The following is a 22,497-nucleotide window of genomic DNA, read 5'->3' as shown; positions in this document are numbered from 1 at the left end:
GCCCAGACACTGTGACCCTTCTGGCTTCAAAGTCCGTAAGTTGCTTGCAGATTATTTCCTGATGCCTGAAGAGTCAACACCCTGGCAAGGTAATTATGTGGCGTGATGTTTGCACTATATGTTTATTTTGTTGTAATTTTACCACACATCAAAAAAATAGTTGTTTTTTTAATGAAAAAAAAAAACAAATACAAATTCAAATGTCAAACAAAACCTAAACATATGTTTATTTACAAACCAAAAAACAGCCTTACCTCAGGCAAAACCCTGGACAAGCCACAAACACAATGAAGAAAAATTGTTTAGGCCTAATGGGAAAACCAAACTATTCATAAATTATAAAATGAGGTAGGAAACGTGGAAGTGAATTGCGGCAGGGCAGCACCTAGCTCCCATGGGCAGTAGAGTCACATGCTGACTCCTGGTGATGGTCTCTGGGACGGCATTGGCTTCTGTGACCCACGTCAAAACTTTGGGACTGTGGTCCATGATACAATCCTTCCCCTGGGTTGGTGATATGGTGCTGCTCAGAGCAGCCAGCATGGTATCTATGCAATAAGTAACACAATGAGGATAGTGGTGGATGTGATGGTACTGTAGATGGTAGGAAACGGCACTGGCTGTTGACTCTGGTTATGTCTTAGCTGCCTTCATTCCAGCAGTTCAAAAACCTCCTGGGGGTCTTTTGGCGAGATTGCAGCATCGGCAAAGAGCAGCATGGCTGATTTGGTGCAGATCCAGATATCTGCAGGAACTTCTCGCAGATGCTTGGCCATACTGCTGCAAAAGGCCTCCTCCCCATCATCATTAACTGTGCGAGATAGATTGTCGATTACTCGACTTTCTACCTTGCGCCATGTGGTGTTGGGGAGGGCCTCTCTCGTTGACTGGGCTCGGCGGGGTATGGGAGGTGGGTCTTGGTGTGAGGTATCAAAAGGCAAGGTGGGGCTCCTACTCTGCACCTACTCCTCTTCGGTGCCTCTTTCTGGTGCAGCCGATGGTTCTGGCAACTCTGTTTGGTCCACCACCTCAGACTCAGATGGTGCTTCCCTGTCCTAAAAGTTGCTTTCAGTTCTGTAATGACAATTTTGCATGATAATTTAAACAATAATATGGTACCAAACCACTTTTTTATGAAAAATGCACAGAGGTTTGAACTTACGGTCTCAGACCCATAATGGGTGCCAGGAAATTCAGCATCTTCATGTACAGATGGGTGGGTCTTTTTTCTTTTTTGGGGCCCAATCTTCACTTTTGCCTTACTGCTGCTGCTCCCTTTTGAACTGATCCCTGCGGCTGCGCAATCTTCTTGTCACATCATTCTTGGCAATGGGTTGAAGACAAAAAATATCAGATAAATATATCAGACTTATCCTAAGTCATAATACAAGACTCGTTAAAGGGTTGATTCTGACTTGTAGGATCGCTACTACCAACAGGTGGCGCTATAGAGTTCAAGTCCTCTTTTTCTCTGAAGAGGCAATTTGCAGATAAAAATTCAATCACACCAATACACAAATGTGTTCTGGATTTTCTGTTATGAAGGTATGTTTTAAAAAAAAGTTTTCACATTGCCAGTTCAAGGAGGCTCAACCTGAGAAATTACAGATGCATCTCACAAAATTAGAATATCATCAAAAAGTTAATTCATTTCAGTTCTTCAATACAAAAAGTGAAACTCATATATTATATAGAGTCATTACAAACAGAGTGATCTATTTCAAGTGTTTATTTCTGTTAATGTTGATGAATATGGTTTATACCAATGAAAACCCAAAAGTCATTATCTCAGTAAATGCAAATACTTTATAACACCAGCTTGAAAAATGATTTTAAAATCTGAAATATTGGCCTACTAAAATGTATGTTCAGTAAATGCACTCAATACTTGGTCGGGGCTCCTTTTGCATCAATTACTGCATCAATGCGGCGTGCCATGGAGGCGATCAGCCTGTGACACTGCTGAGGTGTTATGGAAGCCCAGGTTGCTTTGATAGCAGTCTTCAGCTTGTCTGCATTGTTGAGTCTGGTGTCTCTCATCTTCCTCTTGACAATACCCCATAGATACTCTATGGGGTTAAGGTCAGGTGAGTTTCCTAGCCAATCACAGACCATGATTCTGTTGTTTTTAAACCAAGTATTTGTACTTTTGGCAGTGTGGACAGGTGCCAAGTCCTGCTGGAGAATGAAATTTCCATCTCCAAAAAGCTTATCGGCAGAGGGAAGCATGACGTGCTCAAAAATTCCCTAGTAGATGGCTGCGCTGACTATGGTCTTGATAAAGCACAGTGGGCCTACACCAGCAGATGACAAAGCTCCTCAAACCATCACTGATTGTGGAAACTTCACACTACACTTCAAGTGACTTGGATTGTGTGCCTCTCCACTCTTCCTCCAGACTCTGGGACCTTGATTTCCAAATGAAATGCAAAATTTACTTTCATCTGAAAACAGCACCTTGGACCACTGAGCAACAGTCCAGTTCTTTTTCTCCTTGGCCTAGGTAAGACGCTTCTGGCGTTGTCTATTGGTCATGAGTGGCTTGACACAAGGAATTCGACACTTGTAGCCCATGTCCTGGATACGTCTGTGTGTGGTGGCTGTTGAAGCTATGACTCCAACAGCAGTCCACTCCTTGTGAATCTCCCCCATATTTTTGAATTTTCTGGTAAAAGGGTAGGAAAGAAAGAAAGCGCACCGATGTAAATGTATAATTAGATCGTAGGTGAATATAGGTGGCACTCACCTTTTATAAATCTTGATATCTTGCATATAGGTGACTTAGGACCATTAGGTGTTCAAAGGTGGATTTCTTCTGTGGTCGGTATGCTGCAAATCCCTGGTAGCTAGTAAGTCACTCAGACCAAGTAACCATAGGAATGTTATCCAATAAATTTTATACCAGGCTATTTGCACTCCCGTAGGTGTAGGATCCAAGGCTTCTTATTATCCAAAAAAAGTTTTTAATATTTCTCAAGAAAAAACACATACAACGCGTTTCGACAGTATAAAATGTCTTCCTCAAGTGTATTGTGATAAGTGTTCCAAAATTATGGATAGCTTTATAATAAGTAGTATTATGCTAAATAGCGTGTGGACCACTGAAATGAATTCCTAACACACCCATTATAGAACTGCTACACAAGTTAGAAATCTACAAGAGGACATAATGATTGTAAAAGCAAATGCATTATATAAATATATAAAAAACATAAAAATTAGATTATAACAAATAATATATAAAATATGTTACTGAATATCATAAAATTACAATATAATTATATAGCGAATTTAAATGGTTATATGTGACTAAAATACATTTAAAACACAGATTATAAAAGCAGAGCTAATTGGAGTTATGGAAAACACTTTTTTTTATACTCCCTCAATGACTTCATTTAATCCGTCCGGATGTAAAGTCCCCATTTTAAAAATCCAATAGGATTCTTTGCGATTTAATTTATCAGTGTGGCTAGAGCAGTTCTCTGGAATTTGCTCAACTGAGGTAACTTTTATGTTGAATTGTTTGTTGTGCTTCAAACATAAGTGTCGAGACACTATGTTTCATGAAGCCATTTTTTGCATTGTGCCTGTGGCCATTTATACGTGTTCTCAGGGACTGTGTAGTACGTCCCAATTCAACATAAAAGTTACCCCAGTTGAGCAAATTCCGGAGAACTGCTCTAGCCGCACTGATAAATTAAATCGCAAAGAATCCTATTGGATTTTTAAAATGAGCACTTTACATCCGGACGGATTAAATGAAGTCATTGAGGGAATATAAAAAAAAAAAGTGTTTTCCATAACTCTAATTAGCACTGCTTTTATAATCTGTGTTTTAAATGTATTTTAGTCACATATAACCATTTAAATTTGCTATATAATTATATTGTAATTGTATGATATTCATTAACATATTTTATATATTATCTGTTATAATCTAATTTTATCATGCTTTTTATATATTTATATAATGCATTTGCTTTTACTATCATTATGTCCTCTTGTAGATTTCTAACTTGTATAGCAGTTCTATAATGGGTGTGTTAGAAATTCATTTTAGTGGTCCATACCCTATTTAGCATAATACTACTTCTTATAAAGCTATCCACAATTTTGGAACACTTATCGCAATATACATGAGGAAGACATTTTATACTGTCGAAACGCCTTGTATGTGCGTTTTCTTGAGAAATATTAAAAACCTTTTTTGGACAATAAGAAGCCTTGGATCCTACACCTACGTGAGCGCAAATAGCCTGGTATAAAATGTATTACATATTTTTGAATGGCATTTTCTCAACAATCCTTTCAAGGCTGCGGGTATCCCGGTTGCTTGTGCACCTTTTTCTACCACACTTTTTCCTTCCACTCAACTTTCCATTAATATGCTTGGTAGTGATGTGTCGTTCGTGAACGATCCGACACAAAGAGCCGGCTCCCTGCTGTGAACGATGGGAGCTGACACCCCAGTGAGAGCCACTAAAATCCCTGAATGGCTCTCACTGGGTGTAAAATTCCGTTGTTCAGCAGGTGTAACCCTGCCCACCTGAACAAAACTCAGCCCACTCAGCAATTTAATTGGTTTCTAGAGAGTGGGCGGGGTTTATGCAGCAGGTGGGCGGGGTTTTGGACGCCTGAACACGTATCCAATAGCCGGCTCTTTTGGTAAGCGGAGCCTTGAGAGCCAGATCCCCAAAAAGAGCCGGACTGCCCATCACTAATGCTTGGATACAGCACTCTGTGAACAGCCAGCTTCTTTAGCAATGACCTTTTGTGGCTTAGGCCGCTTTCACACTTCAGGACTACCGAAAGCCTGTATCCGGCATGGTGCGGCGAAAAACCGGACTACCGGATCCGGCCGCAAATGCAGACACCGGATCCTTCTTTCTGCCGGATATATTCCTGGCAGAGAAGGTTTCCGGGCATGCACAGTGCGAAAAACCGGTCCGGCGTTTGGAAAAAACGTTGCATGCAACGTTTTTTCCAGACGCCGGACCGGATATTTTCTCCGGATCCGGAAAAAAACGGACGCGCCACATGGGCATCCGGCGCAATGCGGCAGCAATAAAACAGCACGGGGATAAACCCAGATCTGGTCCTAACAGGCGCCGGATCCGGCAGTCCGGTTTTTCGCCGCACCATGCCGGATACCGAAAGCCTGAAGTGTGAAAGTGGCCTTACCCTCCTTGTGGAGTGTGTCAATGACTGCCTTCTGGACATCTGTCAAGTCAGCAGTCTTCCCCATGATTGTGGAGCCTCCTGAAACAGACAAAGAGACCTTTTTAAACGCTTAGGCTATGTGCACACACTGCGGAATCACCTGCAGGTTTTTCCCCGCAGAACCGCAGGTAAAGTGACCTGCGGTTTGCCCTGCGGTTTCACACCTCTACTATGTTAAAGGTGTGAAACCGCAGCGGAATCCGCAGAAACAATTGACATGCTGCGGTTCATAAACCGCAGCAAAACCAAGTAGAAAAAAACGCAGCGTGAGCATTGCGGTTTTGAAAACCCATAGGGTTACATGGTACTGTCTGTGGAACTGCTGCGGTTCCGCAGGGCCAAAACCGCAGCGGAACCGCAGCAAAAACCGCAGCGTGTGCACATAGCCTTAGGAAGCCTATGCAGGTGTTTTTATTATTCTAATTTACTGAGATAATGACTTTTGGGTTTTCATTGGCTGTAAGCCATAATCATCAACATTAACAGAAATAAACACTTGAAATAGATCACTCTGTAATGACTCTATATATGAGTTTCACTTTTTGTATTGAAGAACTGAAACGAATTAACTTATTGATGATATTCTAATTTTGTGAGAAGCACCTGTATATTGACACATTGTCATATATTCAAGCTCCCCAGGGGATGTGGGACGTCACCGTACAAGTGGAGAGACCTTACCACGTGATCCTGCTGACGTAATACTGATGTCAGGCCGGGTGCAGATCCTTCACAAGTGACATTAGTCAGAATTGTAAAATTTGGCCAGGTCATGAAGGTGGAAACAGTCTGGGCAATAAAGGGGCTAACATTGCAAAGTATAGGAGAAGCTTTGTAATTTCTTTTGCCATACCCGAAAACCACTGATGACACCGGTATTGTTTTTCCCGGTACCGGATTTACACTAATGTGTGAGGGGGCCTTACTAGTAAAAGCATTGGAAGCGCCTGGGGTAGTTTGGAGGCCAGTATGGCCCTGACAGCCTGCTGGCCTGGGGTAGTATGGGGCCCACTATGGCCCTGCCAGCATACTGGCCTGGGGTAGTATGGGGCCCACTATGGCCCTGCCAGCATACTGGCCTGGGGTAGTATGAAGCCCACTATGGCCCTGACAGCATGCTGGCCTGGGGTAGTATGGGGCCCACTATGGCCCTGCCAGCATACTGGCCTGGGGTAGTATGAAGCCCACTATGGCCCTGACAGCATGCTGGCCTGGGGTAGTATGGAGGCCACTATGGCCCTGCCAGCATGCTGGCCTGGGGTAGTATGGAGGCCACTATGGCCCTGCCAGCATACTGGCCTGGGGTAGTTTGAAGCCCACTATGGCCCTGACAGCATGCTGGCCTGGGGTAGTATGGAGGCCACTATGGCCCTGCCAGCATGCTGGCCTGGGGTAGTATGGAGGCCACTATGGCCCTGACAGCATGCTGGCCTGGGGTAGTTTGAAGCCCACTATGGCCCTGACAGCATGCTGGCCTGGGGTAGTATGGGGCCCACTATGGCCCTGACAGCATGCTGGCCTGGGGTAGTATGGGGCCCACTATGGCCCTGACAGCATGCTGGCCTGGGGTAGTATGGCGGCCAGTATGGCCCTGACAGCAGCTGAGGGTGTATGCCGGCCTATGCTACGGGGAGATACATTCACAATCATCAATAACTGAGCGCCATGACCGCGGCAGGATGGTTCCTCAGTGGATGCCATGACTGCCTGTACGCAGGAGATGAGGTAAGGTGAGGTAACCGCCATCTCCCTGCTGCTTCCTCGCCCTGGCTTTGTGTTTTCTGTCCTGACAGGAGAGCCATTCACAGGCAGACGTGGTACTAGACGGCCCACCTCCCTCTCAAGCTGCTGCCAGCGGCATTCTCCTGTTACTACAGCCATGACTACAGAGGAGCCGCTCGCCTGCTCCAGCCCCCTGCGTCGCAATGATTGACAACCTCTGGCAGGTGACTGCCCGCCGCCGTGCTGCCCACTACAGCTTCCGCCTCCCCGCCTCCCCCTCATTCCCCGCCTCCCCCTCATTCCCCGCCTCCCACTCATTCCCCGAAGGCCTGGGAACCGCTACCTCACTGGCTCCCCAGCGAGTAAGCGGCGGTCAGCAGCCAGTCAGCTACTGTTGCTCCGCAGAACGATGCAAGCCTATTGGCGGGAGATAAGCCAATCAGGAAGACGGCAGTGTCGGTAGGCGGGGCGCAGGCGCACAGGGTGTTGTGTTGTCTCCAGACACGGCAGCCGCGGGCTCCACAGGTGCAGCGCCAGCCATCGTAGCACCGACACCACGCCATTACCGGCAGTGACGGCAGCCGGACTGTAGACTATTTTCGCTGTGGTTTGGGTGTCACAGCTGCCGCCATTTCTGTACCATAGAGACCATAGGACGAGTGGGAGATGTCCCAGCAGCGGGTGAGGAGAAATGGCTCCCCGACACCTCCGGTGACCCCCTCCAACGGCAGCATCGGCGGAGCACCGGGCAGTCGGCTGCAGCCAATGAGGGCCACGGTGCCCTTCCAGCTGAAGCAGCACGGTAGCCCCACACGGGCGAATAATAACAACAACGGATCCGCCCTCCGCCATTCTCCGCGCAGCAGCAGTCCCGGCAGGGGCAGCGGGGCTAACGGCAACGGCGTGGAATCCCCTCCGGCCGTCCCCAGCTCCCGGAACAGCCCCACCGTGTCCACACAGACCGGGGCGTCTCCCACCAGGGGACATCACCACCACCATAATCACCACCATCATTCCCATCACCACCACCATCATCACCACCAGCAGCCCACCCTGGGCTCCCCTACCTCACCCTCCCCGGGGGTCTCCAGCCCTGCAGCCGACCCCAGCACCTCGGGGGCGCCGTCCTCCTCCTCCTCCCCGTCTCCTGTGTCCTTGTCTAACGTCAGCAGGTCGGGCTGGCAGCAGAGGAGCTCTCCAGAGAGTGTGTCCCCAAAAGGTAAGCCCCCGAGGGCCCTGATCGCTCACATGCCTGTAGTGGGGGTCCGCTTTGTCCTCCGCTCTTATCAGCACCTCTGTGTTTCTGTATGGTTTTGTAGAAATTGTGACTAGATTAAACCAATGTTTGTGTACTCCATTTACATGGGGGGGGGCTAGGTGTGTGCCCCCCCATTCTCGGGATGGGGGAAGGGGCTTGGCATATCCCCCATTCTCAGGGGAAGGGCCTAGCGTGTGCCCCCTAATTCACAGGGGATGGGCGAGGGGCTCAACTTGTGCCCCCTAATTCACAGGGGATGGGTGAGGGGCTCAGCTTGTGCCCCCCCTCAATTCGCAGGGGATGGGCGAGGGGCTCGGTGTGTGCCCCCTAATTCACAGGATGGGCGAGGGGCTCTGCGTGTGCCCCCCAATTCACAGGGGATGGGAGAGGGGCTCTGCGGGTGCCCCCCCCTCAATTCGCAGGGGATAGGTGAGGGGCTCTGCGGGTGCCCCCTAATTCACAGGGGATGGGAGAGGGGCTCTGCGGGTGCCCCCCCCCTCAATTCGCAGGGGATAGGCGAGGGGCTCTGCGAGTGCCCCCTAATTCACAGGGGATGGGCGAGGGGCTCTGCGTGTGCCCCCCAATTCGCAGGGGATGGGCGAGGGGCTCTGCGTGTGCCCCCCAATTCGCAGGGGATGGGCGAGGGGCTTTGCGTGTGCCCCCCAATTCGCAGGGGATGGGCGAGGGGCTTTGCGTGTGCCCCCCAATTCGCAGGGGATGGGCGAGGGGCTCTGCGTGTGCCCCCCAATTCGCAGGGGATGGGGGCTACTTCCTGATCATGGTAACATAGCCTTAAGGCCCCTTTACATTTAGCGATGCACCAGCGATCCCGACCACGATACGACCCGGTCAGGATCGCTGGTGCATCGCTAAATGGTCACTAGTGAGCTGCCACACAGGAAGATCTCACTAGCAATGCAGCAGCGGTCGGCTGTCGCTCTTCCTTTCAGACGCGACGAGGGTGTCCGTCTTCCGCCTGCGTCCATGGCTCGCTCATCGGCGCCAGCAGGAAGCGCCCGACGAGAAATGGACCAGGCCAATCATGCGCGATCAGCGATGGCCAGCGGGGGAGCCGGTCGGAGGTAAGTATCACATGTAGCGATATCGTTGCTGCGTCACAAAATCGGTGACGCTTTAGTGATATTGCTAGCGATATCGCTATGTGTAACGCCCCCTTTAGGCTTCACTGCCATTTTTTGTAGTACTGCTGATACTAACTATTTTGCTGTTGTCCAGAGCAATACATTGAGTTTCGTTCAATTGAATGGACTGCAGCCAGCTGTCCCTATCAATCAGTAGCAGTGTAGCCCTGGCCTTATCCAGCTCTACTATGGAAATTACAGCCTCTATCTGACACAGTAGGTAACAAACTGCTAGATATGAAGAGATTCAAGCTTCATCATAAATATTTTTAATAATTAATGTATAAAGCCAAAAACACTAATTGAAAAGACTGGGCAATAGGCTTCCAAAATAAGGGGAGGACACAAGCAAGATGATGATAATCTTTATATAGCGTCAACATATTCCGCAGCGCTTTAGGCTATGTGCACACGTTGCGGATTTTGCAGCGGATCCACAGCGTTTCTGGCCCTGCGGGTCTGCAGCAAAATCTGCTGCGTTGTACAGTACCATTTTACTCTATGTAAAATGGAAACCGCTGTGCACATGCTGCGGAATTTTCCGCGGTTTCAAATTCACAGAAAGAAATGACATGTCACTTCTTTCTGCGGATTCCGCTGCGGTTTACCATCTCCTCCCTTGTAGAGGTGATAAACCGCCGGCTAATCCGCAGACAAACCGCAGGTCTTTTGACCTGAAATTTACCTGCGGATTTTACAAATTCTGCGGGGAGAAATCCGCAGCACCTAAAAACTACATGTGCACACACCCTTACAGTTTTAACAGTTCATACACAAGTCATAAGTAAGATAAGATACCGAGAAGTAATATATTGTGAATTTATACATGCAGATATATCCAGAGCTTTGTTAGCAAGATGCAAAATGTAAGTTCACGATATTCGTCTATAGGAAAGTGCATATAAAGACTTACATTGTTAAGGCCACAAATATGGCTATTATATATAAAGTTCAAAGTTTATAATATACAATATCCTGTCAACAATATGAAATTGCTAGTGTAGAGAAACCATAAGGAACAGAGTACACATATTAGCATATATGAAATAGATGCCAAGATGACAGTTATGAAATGGAACCCTGATATATTACACTCCCTAACAAGTTAAAGGGAACCTGTCACCAGGTTTAACTGATATGAGCTACGACCACCACCTTTCAGGCCTGATGTACAGCATTCTATAATGTCCCCAACCCTCTCTGAAAGATAGGAAACAGACCTTTTATTATACTCAGCTTTGCTTCGTGTGGATGATGCATCCCTACGTCATCCACACAGTCTCCTCGGCATCGCGCTCCTGCGCAGTGGTACTTTTCTGCCCTGTTGAGGGCAGAGCAAAGTACTGCTGTTTGCAGGTACCGCGAAAAGTCAAAGCGCCCCTGTGCATGCACACTGGAGTACTTTACTCTGTCCTAGACGGGCAAGAGAAGGGCAGGTGTGCAATGTCGGGCAGACTGTAGATGACGTAGGGTGCATCATCCACACGAAGCAAGGAGGTAGATGGCGTTGCAGGAAGAGTGACACCTGTCATCTTGGCATCTATATTGTATATGGGTATATATGTACTCTGTCCCTTATGATTTCTCTACACAAGCACTTGCTTATTGTCGACAGGACTAGACATGAGAGAATATCATCGGCTCCCTCCTTAGCTGGCAAGATAATAGCACTTACCGAATAGCTGGATCGCTCCCGATAATCAGCTGATCGGCTGCATGTGTCGCGGCTGTGTGACTGTCACAAAACACAGCCTCTCCATACATGTGTTGTGACTGTCACACAGCTGCGGCGCCGGACACCTGATTATCGGGAGCGATCCAGGTATCCGGGTTCCCGATGCAGCTATTCGGTAAGTTATAATTAGCTTGTCGGATAAGGAGGGAGCCGATCATGTTCGGTCATCTCTAGACAGGATCAGGATCGTGCATATTATTAACTTTGCACTTAATTTCTAATAGCCATGTTTGTGGCCTTATCAATATAGGTCTTTGTATGCACTTTCCTGTTTACAAATATCGTGAACTTACATTTTGCATCTAACTAATAATATACACTGCTCAAAAAAGCAGGAAAAGGAACACTTAAACAACAGAATCAAACTCCAAGTAAGGGTGTGTGCACACGCGGATCCTGCTGCGGTTCCGCAGCGGATTTGGCCGCTGCGGATCCTCAGCAGTACCATAATATCCTATGGATTTTAAAAACCGCAGTGCAGATGGTGCAGATTTTTCCGCGCGGTTTCTAAACCGCAGAAAGAATTGAAATGTCAATTCTTTCTGCTGGGTTTTACCTGCGGATTAGCCTGTTGTTTTTCATCTCCACAATGGAGGAGATGGCAAACCGCAGCGAAACAGGTCTTTTGACCTGCAGATTTACCTGCGGATTTTAAAAAAATCCGCGCTGCCAAATCCGCACCCCAATCCGCAGCGTGTGCACATACCCTAATTCAAACTTCTGTGAAATCAAACTGTCCACTTAAGGCCCTTTTACATTTAGCGATGCACCAGCGATCCGACCAGCGATCCGACCCGGTCAGGATCGCTGGTGCATCGCTAAATGATCGCTAGTGAGCTTTCATACAGAAAGATCTCACAGCGATGCAGCAGCGACGCAGCGCACGATACTCACCTTTCACACACAGCGATCCTGCGTCCTCCCGCCCGCCTCCACGCGTCGCTCGTCGTCACAGCAGGAAGTCTCAGCAGGAAGCGCCCGACGAGAAATGGAGCCGGACATTCTCGCGCGATCAGCGATGGACAGCGGGGGAGCAGGTCGGAGGTAAGTATCACACACAGCGATATCGCTAGCAATATCGCTATAACGTCACAAAACCAGTGACGTTTTAGCGATATTGCTAGCGATATCGCTTAGTGTAAAACCCCCTTTAGGAAGCAACACTGATTGACAATCCATTTCATATGCTGTTGTGCAAATGGAAAAGACAACAGATGTAAATTATTGGCAATTAGCAAGACACCCTCAATAAAGGAGTGGTTCTGCAGATGGGGGCCACATCTCAGTACCAATGCTTTCTGGCTGATGTTTTGGTCACTTTTGAATGTTGGTTGTGCTTTCACACTCGTGGTAGCATGAGACGGACTCTACAACCCACACAAGTGGCTCAGGTATCAATGTGAGCTGTGGCAAGAAGGTTTGCTGTGTCTGTCAGCATGGTGTCCAGAGGCTGGAGGCGCTACTAGGAGACAGGCCAGTACACCAGGAGACGTGGAGGGGGCCGTAGGAGGGCAACAGCCCAGCAGCAGGACAGCTACCTCCGCCTTTGTGCAAGGAGGAACAGGAGGAGCACTGCCAGAGCTCTGCAAAATGACCTTCAGCAGGCCACAAATGTGCATGTGTCTGCACAAACGGTTAGAAACCAACTCCATGAAGATGTCTGAGTGCTCGACGTCCACAGATGGGAGTTGTGCTCACAGCCCAACACCATGCAGGACGCTTGGCATTTGCCACAGAACACCAGGGTTTGCAAACTCGCCACTTGCGCCCTGTCCTCTTCACAGATGAAAGCAGGTTCACACTGAGCACATGTGACAGTCTGGAGATGCAGGCAGCAGATCGCTCTCCACGGCAACATCCTTCAGCATGACCGGTTTGGCAGTGGATCAGTAATGGTGTGGGGTGGCATTTCTTTGGAGGGCCGCACAGCCCTCCAAAGGCTCGCCAGGGTTAGCCTGACTTCCATTAGGTACTGAGATGAGATCCTCAGACCCCTTGTGAGACCATATGCTGGTGCGGTTGGCCCTAGGTTCTTCCTAATGCAGAACAATGCCAGACCTCATGTGGCTGGAGTGTCAGCAGTTCCTGCAAGATGAAGACATTGAAGCTATAGACTGGCTTGCCCATTCTCTAGACCTGAATCCGATTGAGCACCTCTGGGACATCATGTCTCGCTCCATCCACCCACGTCACGTTGCACCACAAACTGTCCAAGAGTTGGAGGATGCTTTAGTCCAGGTCTGGGAGGAGATCCTTCAGGAGACCATTCGTCTCCTCAGGAGCATGCCCAGGCGTTGTAGGGAGGTCATACAGGCACGTGGAGGCCACACACACTACTGAGCATCATTTCCTTGTCTTAAGGCATTTCCACTGAAGTTGGATCAGCCTGTAATTTGATTTTCCACTTTGATGTTGAGTATCCTTCTAAATCCAGACCTCCATGGGATATTCATTTTGATTTACATTCATCATTTTTAGGTTTTCTTGTTCTCAATGCATGCCACTATGTAATGAATAAAGATTTGCAGCTGCGATATTTCATTCAGTGATATCAACGATGTGGTATCTTAGTGTACCCTTTATTTTTTTGAGCAGTGCATTACTTGGATTTTTCGATATCTTGCTTGTGTCCTCCCCTTTTTTGGAGGCATATTGCCATGCCTTTATAATTAGTGTTTTTGGTTTTATATATTAGTAAAATATATTTTTTAATTAAACTTTTGAATGTCATATCTAGCAGCTTTTTACCTGCTCTGTTAGATACGGGTTGTAAATTCATTGGTAAAGTGTCGGGCATCAATTGTTTGGGACATGTATGATTAATCTACTAAGGGAATGCCTGAATGGCAATTCTCTAAGGAAACATTCACTATTTGCCCAGTATTTTACCTCAGTATTTGTAAGCAAAAACCAGGAGTGGAACAATCAGAGGAAAAGTATAATAGAAACACGTCTCCACTTCTGCATTTATCACCCACTATGGGTTTTGCAAATACTGAACGTGTGAACGTGGCCTAAGAGTATATTCACGCATTGCACGCTAGTGTTTTTTTTTGGGGGGGGAGGGGGGGGACAATTTCCATGAAAATGAAGGTAGTAGCATTGATATTGGCTGCACTTTTAATTGCTGTTTTATCTGTAAAATCATGCAGCCATTAGTAATTTATAAAAAAAAAAAAAAAAAAAAATGGACAAACAATACGTGGGACTGTACCTTGCATGCAGACAACTGTTCTTACCTAAGGAAACTGGGCAGCCCCAGCCAGGGCTGTGGAGTCGGAGTCGTGGAGTTGGAGTCGGTATAAAATGGACCGACTCCTAAAATATATAATAAATTGGGTACAATAGTTTAATGCAGAATGTGCTGAATATTTTTTCATAGGAATTTGGGAAAGTTATGAAATGTCCTATAAATGACTGTTCTATTCCTGATCTAAGGCCTCTTTCACACTTCCGTTTTTTACAATCAGTCACAATCCGCCAGGTTTTGAAAAAAAACGGATCCTCAAATTTTTTTTGAGGATCCGTTTTTTTCCCATTGACTTGCATTAATGGCGGATTGTGACGGATTGCTGTCCGTTGCATCCGTTTTTTGTGAGGATCCGCCAAAAGTTGCTGTCCGTCACCATCCTCAAAAATTTCAAAACGGAGCTTGTAACGTTTTTTTCTCTGGCGGATCCTGCAAACACTGATTTAACCTGAATTTCTTTCTGGGTGCCAGACAAAACAAAAAAAAAATTCTCTCTCTCTCTCTCTCTCTCTCTCTCTCTCTCTCTCTCTCTCTTCTTCATTTTCAGGATCCGTCTGAAAACGGATCCTATGCCATCCGCGGATCCGCTTGTCCGCCTTTTTGGCGGATTATAACTGATGCAAAAAACTGAAGTGTGAAAGAGGCCTAAGGCTACATTCACACACAGCGTTTTTCAGTTGCAAAAGCAGATCAGATTTTTAAAAAACCGCATCACCTGAAAGGTTTTTGAGCTCATAGATAATGTTTTCAATAGCAAAAGCAGATTAGAAATCTGCTCTATCTATATATCCATTTATCCGTATCTGTCTATCCATATCATATCTGTACCAAAAAGAATGAAAGCCGGATAGCACACAGACTAACACTCCTTTTTTTTTTTTTTTTTTTTAAGCACCAGTCAGGTACACCTCATAGCTGCCCAAAAGGACGCCCAGGACAGGCATTGCTCGTCTTCAGTAACATCAACTGATAGTTGGAATAAATAGACTGCATTCATCACCACATCTTCTTAAGGTGCAGGCTTTATTTTCAAGTGTAGGGGTGTGAAGTATGAGGTTCTGCAGCAGCTGAGGTGTGCAGTATGAAATTCTGCGGAACAGTATGAGATTCTGCCCCCCCAGGTTTGATCCTGGCTACGCCCATAGTGTGAATGTAGCCTGAGGATCTAGGCTTTATCTTAGCCGAGATAAGTCATTGTGTGTGTGTGTGTGTGTGTGTGTATACATACACACACAGTACAGACCAAAAGTTTGGACACACCTTCTCAATCAAAGCGTTTTCTTTATTTTCATGACTATGAAAATTGTAGATTCACTCTGAAGGCATCAAAACTATGAATTAACACATGTGGAATTATATAATTAACAAAGTGTGAAACAACTGAAAATACTGTGTGTCTTATATTCTAGGTTCTTCAAAGTAGCCACCTTTTGCTTTGATTTCTGCTTTGCACACTCTTGGCATTCTCTTGATGAGCTTCAAGAGGTAGTCACCGGAAATGGTTTTCACTTCACAGGTGTGCCCTGTCAAGTTTAGTAAGTGGGATTTCTTGCCTTATAAATGAGGTTGGGACCATCAGTTGTGTTGTGCAGAAGTCTGGAGGATACACAGGTGATAGTCCTACTGAATAGACTGTTAGAATTTGTATTATGGCAAGAAAAAAGCAGCTGAGTAAAGAAAAACGAGTGGCCATCGTTACTTTAAGAAATGAAGGTTAGTTAGTCTGAAAAATTGGGAAAACTTTGAAAGTGTCCCCAAGTGCATTGGCAAAAGCCATCAAGCGCTACAAAGAAACTGGCTCACATGAGGACCGCCCCAGGAAAGGAAGACCAAGAGTCGCCTCTGCTGCGGAGGATAAGTTCATCCTATTCACCAGCCTCAGAAATCGCAGGTTAACAGCAGCTCAGATTAGAGACCAGGTCAATGCCACACAGAGTTCTAGCAGCAGACACATCTCTACAACAACTGTCAAGCGGAGACTTTGTGCAGCAGGCCTTCATGGTAAAATAGCTGCTAGGAAACCACTGCTAAGGACAGGCCACAAGCAGAAGAGACTTGTTTGGGCTAGAGAACACAAGGAATGGACATTAGACCAGTGGAGATCTGTGCTTTGGTCTGATGAGTCCAAATTTGAGATCTTTGGTTCCAACCACCATGTCTTTGTGCGACGCAGAAAAGGTGAACGGATGGACTCTACATGCCTGGTTCCCACCGTGAAGCTTGGAGGAGGAGGTGTGATGGTGTGGGGGTGCTTTGCTGGTGACACTGTTGGGGATTTATTCAAAATTGAAGGCATACTGAAACCAGCATGGCTACCACAGCATCTTGCAGCGGCATGCTATTCCATCCGGTTTGTGTTTAGTTGGACCATCATTTAATTTTCAACAGGACAATGGCCTCAAACACACCTCCAGGCTGTGTAAGAGCTATTTTTCCTAGAAGGAGAGTGATGGGGTGCTACGCCAGATGACCTGGCCTCCACAGTCACCAGACCTGAACCCAATCGAGATGGTTTGGGGTGAGGTGGACCGTAGATTGAAGGCAAAAGGGCCAACAAGTGCTAAGCATCTCTGGGAACTCCTTCAAGACTGTTGGAAGATCATTTCTGGTGACTACCACTTGAAGCTCATCAAGAGAATGCTAAGAGGTTGCAAAGCAGTAATCAAAGCAAAAGGTGGCTACTTTGAAGAACCTAGAATATAAGACATATTTTCAGTTGTTTCACACTTAAAGTATATAATTCCACATGTGTTAATTCATTGTTTTGATGCCTTCAGAATGAATCTACAATTATCATAGTCGTGAAAATAAAGAAAACTCTTTGAATGAGAAGTTGTCCAAACTTTGGTCTGTACCGTATACATGTACATGTATACAGTGTATTACATATTTACAATATATTACAGTTGTTTGTGTTCTAAAGTTGTATTCCAATAAATATTATGTTCTATCTAAATATCTTGATTATTGGATCATAGAAATGATTAAATGTCTGATGTTCACATTGTACTACAATAAATTTTTCACTTAAATATAAGCAATATATGTGGGAGTCGGAGTTGGAGTCGGTGTAAGGGAAATTGAGGAGTCGGAGGTTTGGCTTACCAACTCCACAGCCCTGGCCCCAGCTGAAGAAGATCTCATAAGCACGGTGCACACTAATATGATTAGGTGACCGTGTAATACATGGTTGTGCAGAGTGCTCCATGTCTCCTTCAGTGACAACCCTTTAAACATTTTAGGCTCGATTTTATTAAGGCTGAGTGCACATGTCCAGTAATCATCCATATTAAAGGATCCAGAAACAAGTGCAGACAGTTCGGTTTTCCTAGACTTAATGTAAACAAAAAAATGATTCAGTTGAAATCCCTTTCTTTTGTTTTTTTAATCTTCCGCAGGACATTAAAGTTGTCTGCTCAACTTTTGTGTCAACGGATTGCTGTTGGATCTATTCTGTTGGGTGACTACTGAACAAGTGAACGTATCCTGTGACTGACATACTAGTCTTAATAGATGGCACCTCTGGAGTAAAGGGCATGTCACACTAAGAGATATCGCTAGCAATATCGCTATAACTAGTGACGTTATAGCGATATTGCTAGCGATATCTCTGTGTCTGATACTTACCAGCGACCGGCTCCCCCGCTGGTTATCGCTGATCGCGCGAGAACGTTCAGGACTGTTTCTCGTCGTCAGCTTCCTGTGGCGCTTCCTGCTGTGAAGACGAGCGACGCGTGGAGCTGGGCGGGAGGACGCAGGATCGCTGGTGTGACAGGTAAGTAGCGATCCCCGTCCCCAGCGATGTCGCTAGTGAGATCTGCCTATGTGGCAGCTCACTAGCGACCACTTAGCGATGTACCAGCGATCCTGACCGCGTCATATCGCTGGTCGGGATCGCTGGTACATCGCTAAGTGTGACAGTACCTTAAGGTGTGCCTAATCCATTCAGATCTTAATGAATTAAGCGCACCTCCCGCAACTGATTGGAGAATGAAGTATGTGGTGGAAAATTGGATTTAGACAGGTGGGCTTTGTACTGCCTAAACTATGCCTATTTTGGAAAAGTTGGCCAGGGGATGGTGTGTAAAAACAAAACGTTAAAGTGGTATTCTCATCTCCAAGATCCTATCCCATTATGTAGTAGGTGTAGTAATATTAGCAAATATCTCCAATTCAAAATGTAGTATAGTTTTTCTGATTTGCTATGTCTCTTTAATCTTGTGCAGGCATTGCAGGACATTAGGTGTACATGGTTATGACCACTGATTATAGTGACATCTAGTTTCTAGTGGTCGTAACCATGAATACCTAAGGTCATGCAATGCCTGCATATGAGGAAAGAGACATGGTGAATCAGAAAAACTATACTACATTTCTAATTGGAGGCATTTGCTAATATTGTTAGACCTACTATATATTGGAATAGGATCTTAAAGATTGGAATAAACCTTTAAGTTTCAAAATTTTTGCACAACTTCTAAAGGTGTTTTACGACAGAAAATTGCAAAATCCCTTAATGAATCAGGCCCTTTGTTCTTGTAACAGTTGGTTCTGATAATGTGGTAGTATCGGAATACAGAGGCAGCACTGCAGGGCATTTTTATTTTTGACACTTCTCTTTAGGCTTGATTCACACATTTGTGTGAGTGTTGCCTTCCAAGACAAACAGACCATGTTTTTCCTCTGGTATCATCCTAGGTCTCATATGTCCTACATCATCCACACAGTGTTCCCCTTCGCGCTCCTGCGCAGTCGCACTTTTATCTGCACAACTGAAGACAGATCAAAGTACTGTTCTGCGCATGTGAGAAAAAGCCAAAGCGCACCCGCGCATGTCCACTGCAGTACTTAGCTCTGCCCTCAGCAGGGCAGAGAGAAGTGTGCCTGTGCAGTAGCTGGGGAACTCGCAAAGCAGAGAAGGAGAATAGCGCCGCCTCTCTACTTGCGAAGCGAATGAAAACCAGCGCTTTCCATTGAACTGAACTGTCCCATACTTAAGTATAATAAGAGGTTTTTTTTTGTTTTGTTTTTTACCTTAGAGTGAATTTTGGTCATATGCAGCATTTTTAGTATACTGTCACATGGGCCTGAAAGGTGGTGGCTGTAGGTTATATATGAAAAATCAGATGACAGAATTGTGCCGAGTAACCTACAAACCAGACACTGTCAGGTTGGAGCTGTTATGCTGATTACAATGATACCTTGGTTGATGAAATCAGTCTTGTGGTTGTGTAACGCCTTCATGACCTGAGCTTTTTTCGTTTTTGCGTTTTCATTTTTTGCTCCCTTCTTCCCAGAGCCATAACTTTTTTTATTTTTCCGTCAATATGGCCATGTGAGGGCATGTTTTTTGTGGGACGAGTTGTAGTTTTGAATGCCACCATTGGTTTTACCATGACGTGTACTAGAAAACAGGGAAAAAAATTCCAAGTGTGGTGAAATTGCAAAAAAAAAAAAGTGCAATCCCATACTGTTTTTTTGTTTGGCTTTTTTTGCTAGGTTCACTAAATTCTAAAACTGACCTGCCATTATGATTCTCCAGGTCATTAAGGTTCATAGACACCAAACATGTCTAGGTTCTTTTTTGTCTAAGTGGTGAAAAAAGACTTTTAAACTTTGCTAAAAAAAAAAAAAATTGCGACATTTTCTGATACCCGTAGCGTCTCCATTTTTCGTGATCTCGGGTTGGGTGAGTGAGGGCTTATTTTTTGCGTGCCGAGCTGTAGTTTTTAGTGATACCATTTTGGTGCAGATACATTCTTTTGATCTCCCGTTATTGCATTTTACCTAACCTAATTCTGGCATTTTGAATTTTTCTCGCTACACCGTTTAGCGATCAGGATAATCCTTTTTTTATTGATAGATCGGGCAATTCTCAACGCGGCGATACCTAATGGGTTCCCTCTGTTTTGGGCTCCGGCAATATGGCGGCCGCCGCCGGGGGCGGCGCATGCGCTGATGGTGATCTCGGGACAGATCTCGCTGAAATCTCATCTTTCGAGATCTCAGTCCCGAGATCACCATCAGCGCATGCGCCGCCCCCGGCGGTGGCCGCCATATTGCCTGAGCCCAAAACAGAGGGAACCGAGAAGGAGCCCCGGGGATCTGGCCTGTCGCAAAATGTCGCCAGAGCCCCGGGATTGGAACCGGAGACACCGCTGGGCATGTGGAGACACGGCTGGGCACCCGGAGACACCCACAGCGCCGACTGACACCCGGTAAATGTGGGCAGAGCCCCTGGCAGCAGTATAGCCCCCCCCCGGTAGCAGCACAGACCCCCCCTGGCAGCAGCACGAGCCCCCTGGCAGCGCGCTGCACATCAGAGCACCCTCTCATCCGTTCCTGCGGCCTGCAGTATCACCCCACTCCTGCCTCCTCCAGCAGCGACCCTGGGACCCCACTACACCGCAGCCACCACCCCCGGTAAGCAATAAGACGCCTGGATTATAAGAGGCACCACCATATTATTAAAAAAACGTTTTTTCCTATTTTTCTCCTCAAAATTTGTGGTGCGTCTTATAAAGCGAAAAATACGGTACTTTTGCCATGCTTCAATAGTCTCCATAGGAGACTAGAAGCTGGCACAACTCGATTGGCTCTGCTAAAAGAGGCAATGAACAGATCGCTTCTATGTAGCAGAATTACTGACTTGCTATGAGCACCGACCACTGGGTGGCGCTCATAGCAATATGGCAGTGACAACCATAGAGGTCTCCAGGAGGCCTCCGGTTGTCATGCTGACGCATGTGTGACCCCCCCTATCACGTGACGCGGGTCACCGGTGAGCACATTTCCGGCCAGATGGCCAGAAGTGCCATTTAAATACCGCTGTCAGCGTTTGAGAACGGCATTTAACCAATTAATAACCACGGGTGGATCATAATTCCGCCTGCGGCTATTGCGGGCACATGTCAGCTGTTCAAAACAGCTGACATGTCCCGGAAAAGATGTGGGCTTGCCGCCGGAGCCCACATCAAAGCAGGGGATACAGACATCAGCGTAATAGTACGTCTGATGTCAGTAAGGGGTTAGTCTTTAGTTTTCAGTTAATGATTATACTCATGCCGCGTGGGGGGACTTCATGTGGTGCTCTGCTTGCATATTAATCGTTATGGCTTATCACTGATCCCTCACTGACCTGCCCCCTATTTTACATACTGCATATACTATTGTTGGGTTAGAAAAAATGGCGACATTTTTCAGCCCTTTTTTTTTAGGTTGAAAGTGCCCCCCTCGGCTTATGCTCGAGTCATTGTCCCAGGTGGTCAGCGGGGGGAGGGGGAGCGGCAGGAGCCAGCGGCTGTCACATCATACTCGCCCCCTGAATATGCACACGACTCAACTCCCATAGATGTGGAGGGCATATTCATTATTTTAATGAGCGGTACCACGTGACCGCTGAACACACGGACAGGACAGAGGAGCCATGCATACAGCAGGGGGAGGACGGAGGAGCCATGCATACAGCAGGGGGAGGACTTCAATTCCCTATATCAGCACTCTGGTATATTCTGAAGACCGAGCAAAAAGACACCAATCTGATCAGGGACAAAAAGCAAACTGGCATAAACAGAGACATAAGAATGGAAATTCAGCACAGCCCCAGCAGGGGCTGGCTGACCACAAAAACTGAGTAAACCAGACCAAATCTCATGTGAAAAAATAGCAAAGCACACTTAGCTTGAGAAGGCAGGAACAGAACTGGAAACCAGAACCTCAGGGCAGGAAAAATCACCAGCACAAAATTAGGGAGTCGGCTGTCTTAAATCCAGTCAGACTCCTGATGTCCACTCAGTCCCCTCCTCAGGTGGCAGGTCTCTGCCATTTAGATCAGCTTCATTACCTACTGTCACCACTATAGGGAGCCCGGATGGAGAACTCACGACACCTCTGTCAACACAGCCAGCTCCACCACCCTCACCAGAAACCAGAGGTAAACCAGAAATTGAGTTCACAACAGGGAGCCAAACATGCGAGGACAGGGATGAGGGGACAATGCATACCTGGCTTATACTCGAGTCAATAAGCTTACTACTTAATTCTGCTCAATATTAACTGATACAATTAATATAATTAATATAATTATATCGATATTAATATTTAGTAGAATTAATTTCGGCCTATTGTTTCGGCCCTCTACAACAGTCGAGGTCTCTCATTTGGCCCC

At 46.4% G+C, this 22,497-nt stretch overlaps 1 protein-coding gene and 1 long non-coding RNA gene across 4 annotated transcripts in view; one reads left to right on the top strand and one right to left on the bottom strand.

Moving 5' to 3' along the window:
• Positions 1–207: 207 nt before the first annotated feature.
• On the bottom strand, positions 208–7,336 carry LOC141054248 (uncharacterized). 2 transcript variants are annotated; one of them, XR_012221387.1, is made up of 3 exons: positions 5,905–7,227; positions 1,163–1,322; positions 208–1,074 (listed from the first exon to the last, which is right to left on the bottom strand). It is a non-coding gene; the product is annotated as an uncharacterized lncRNA (long non-coding RNA). The 2 variants fall into 2 exon arrangements; XR_012221386.1 differs by lacking the exon at positions 5,905–7,227 and adding an exon at positions 7,289–7,336 and having other exon boundaries at positions 209–1,074.
• FAM117B (family with sequence similarity 117 member B) overlaps positions 7,281–22,497 on the top strand; it is a 92,811-nt gene continuing 77,594 nt past the window's right edge. Inside the window, exon 1 of one of the 2 annotated variants that reach the window (XM_073551508.1) lies at positions 7,281–8,164. In XM_073551508.1, the coding sequence (XP_073407609.1) occupies positions 7,612–8,164 (553 nt within the window). In that variant the 5' untranslated portion in view covers positions 7,281–7,611. The remainder of the gene's footprint in view (positions 8,165–22,497) is intronic. The other variant, XM_073551509.1, reaches the window with a different exon arrangement.

The sequence above is a fragment of the Dendrobates tinctorius genome, unplaced genomic scaffold (genome assembly GCF_039654945.1).
Source record: "Dendrobates tinctorius isolate UK_male_01 unplaced genomic scaffold, ASM3965494v1 ptg000177l, whole genome shotgun sequence".
NCBI classification, from domain to species: Eukaryota; Metazoa; Chordata; class Amphibia; order Anura; family Dendrobatidae; genus Dendrobates; species Dendrobates tinctorius.
This window is presented reverse-complemented; position numbering and strand designations above follow the sequence as displayed.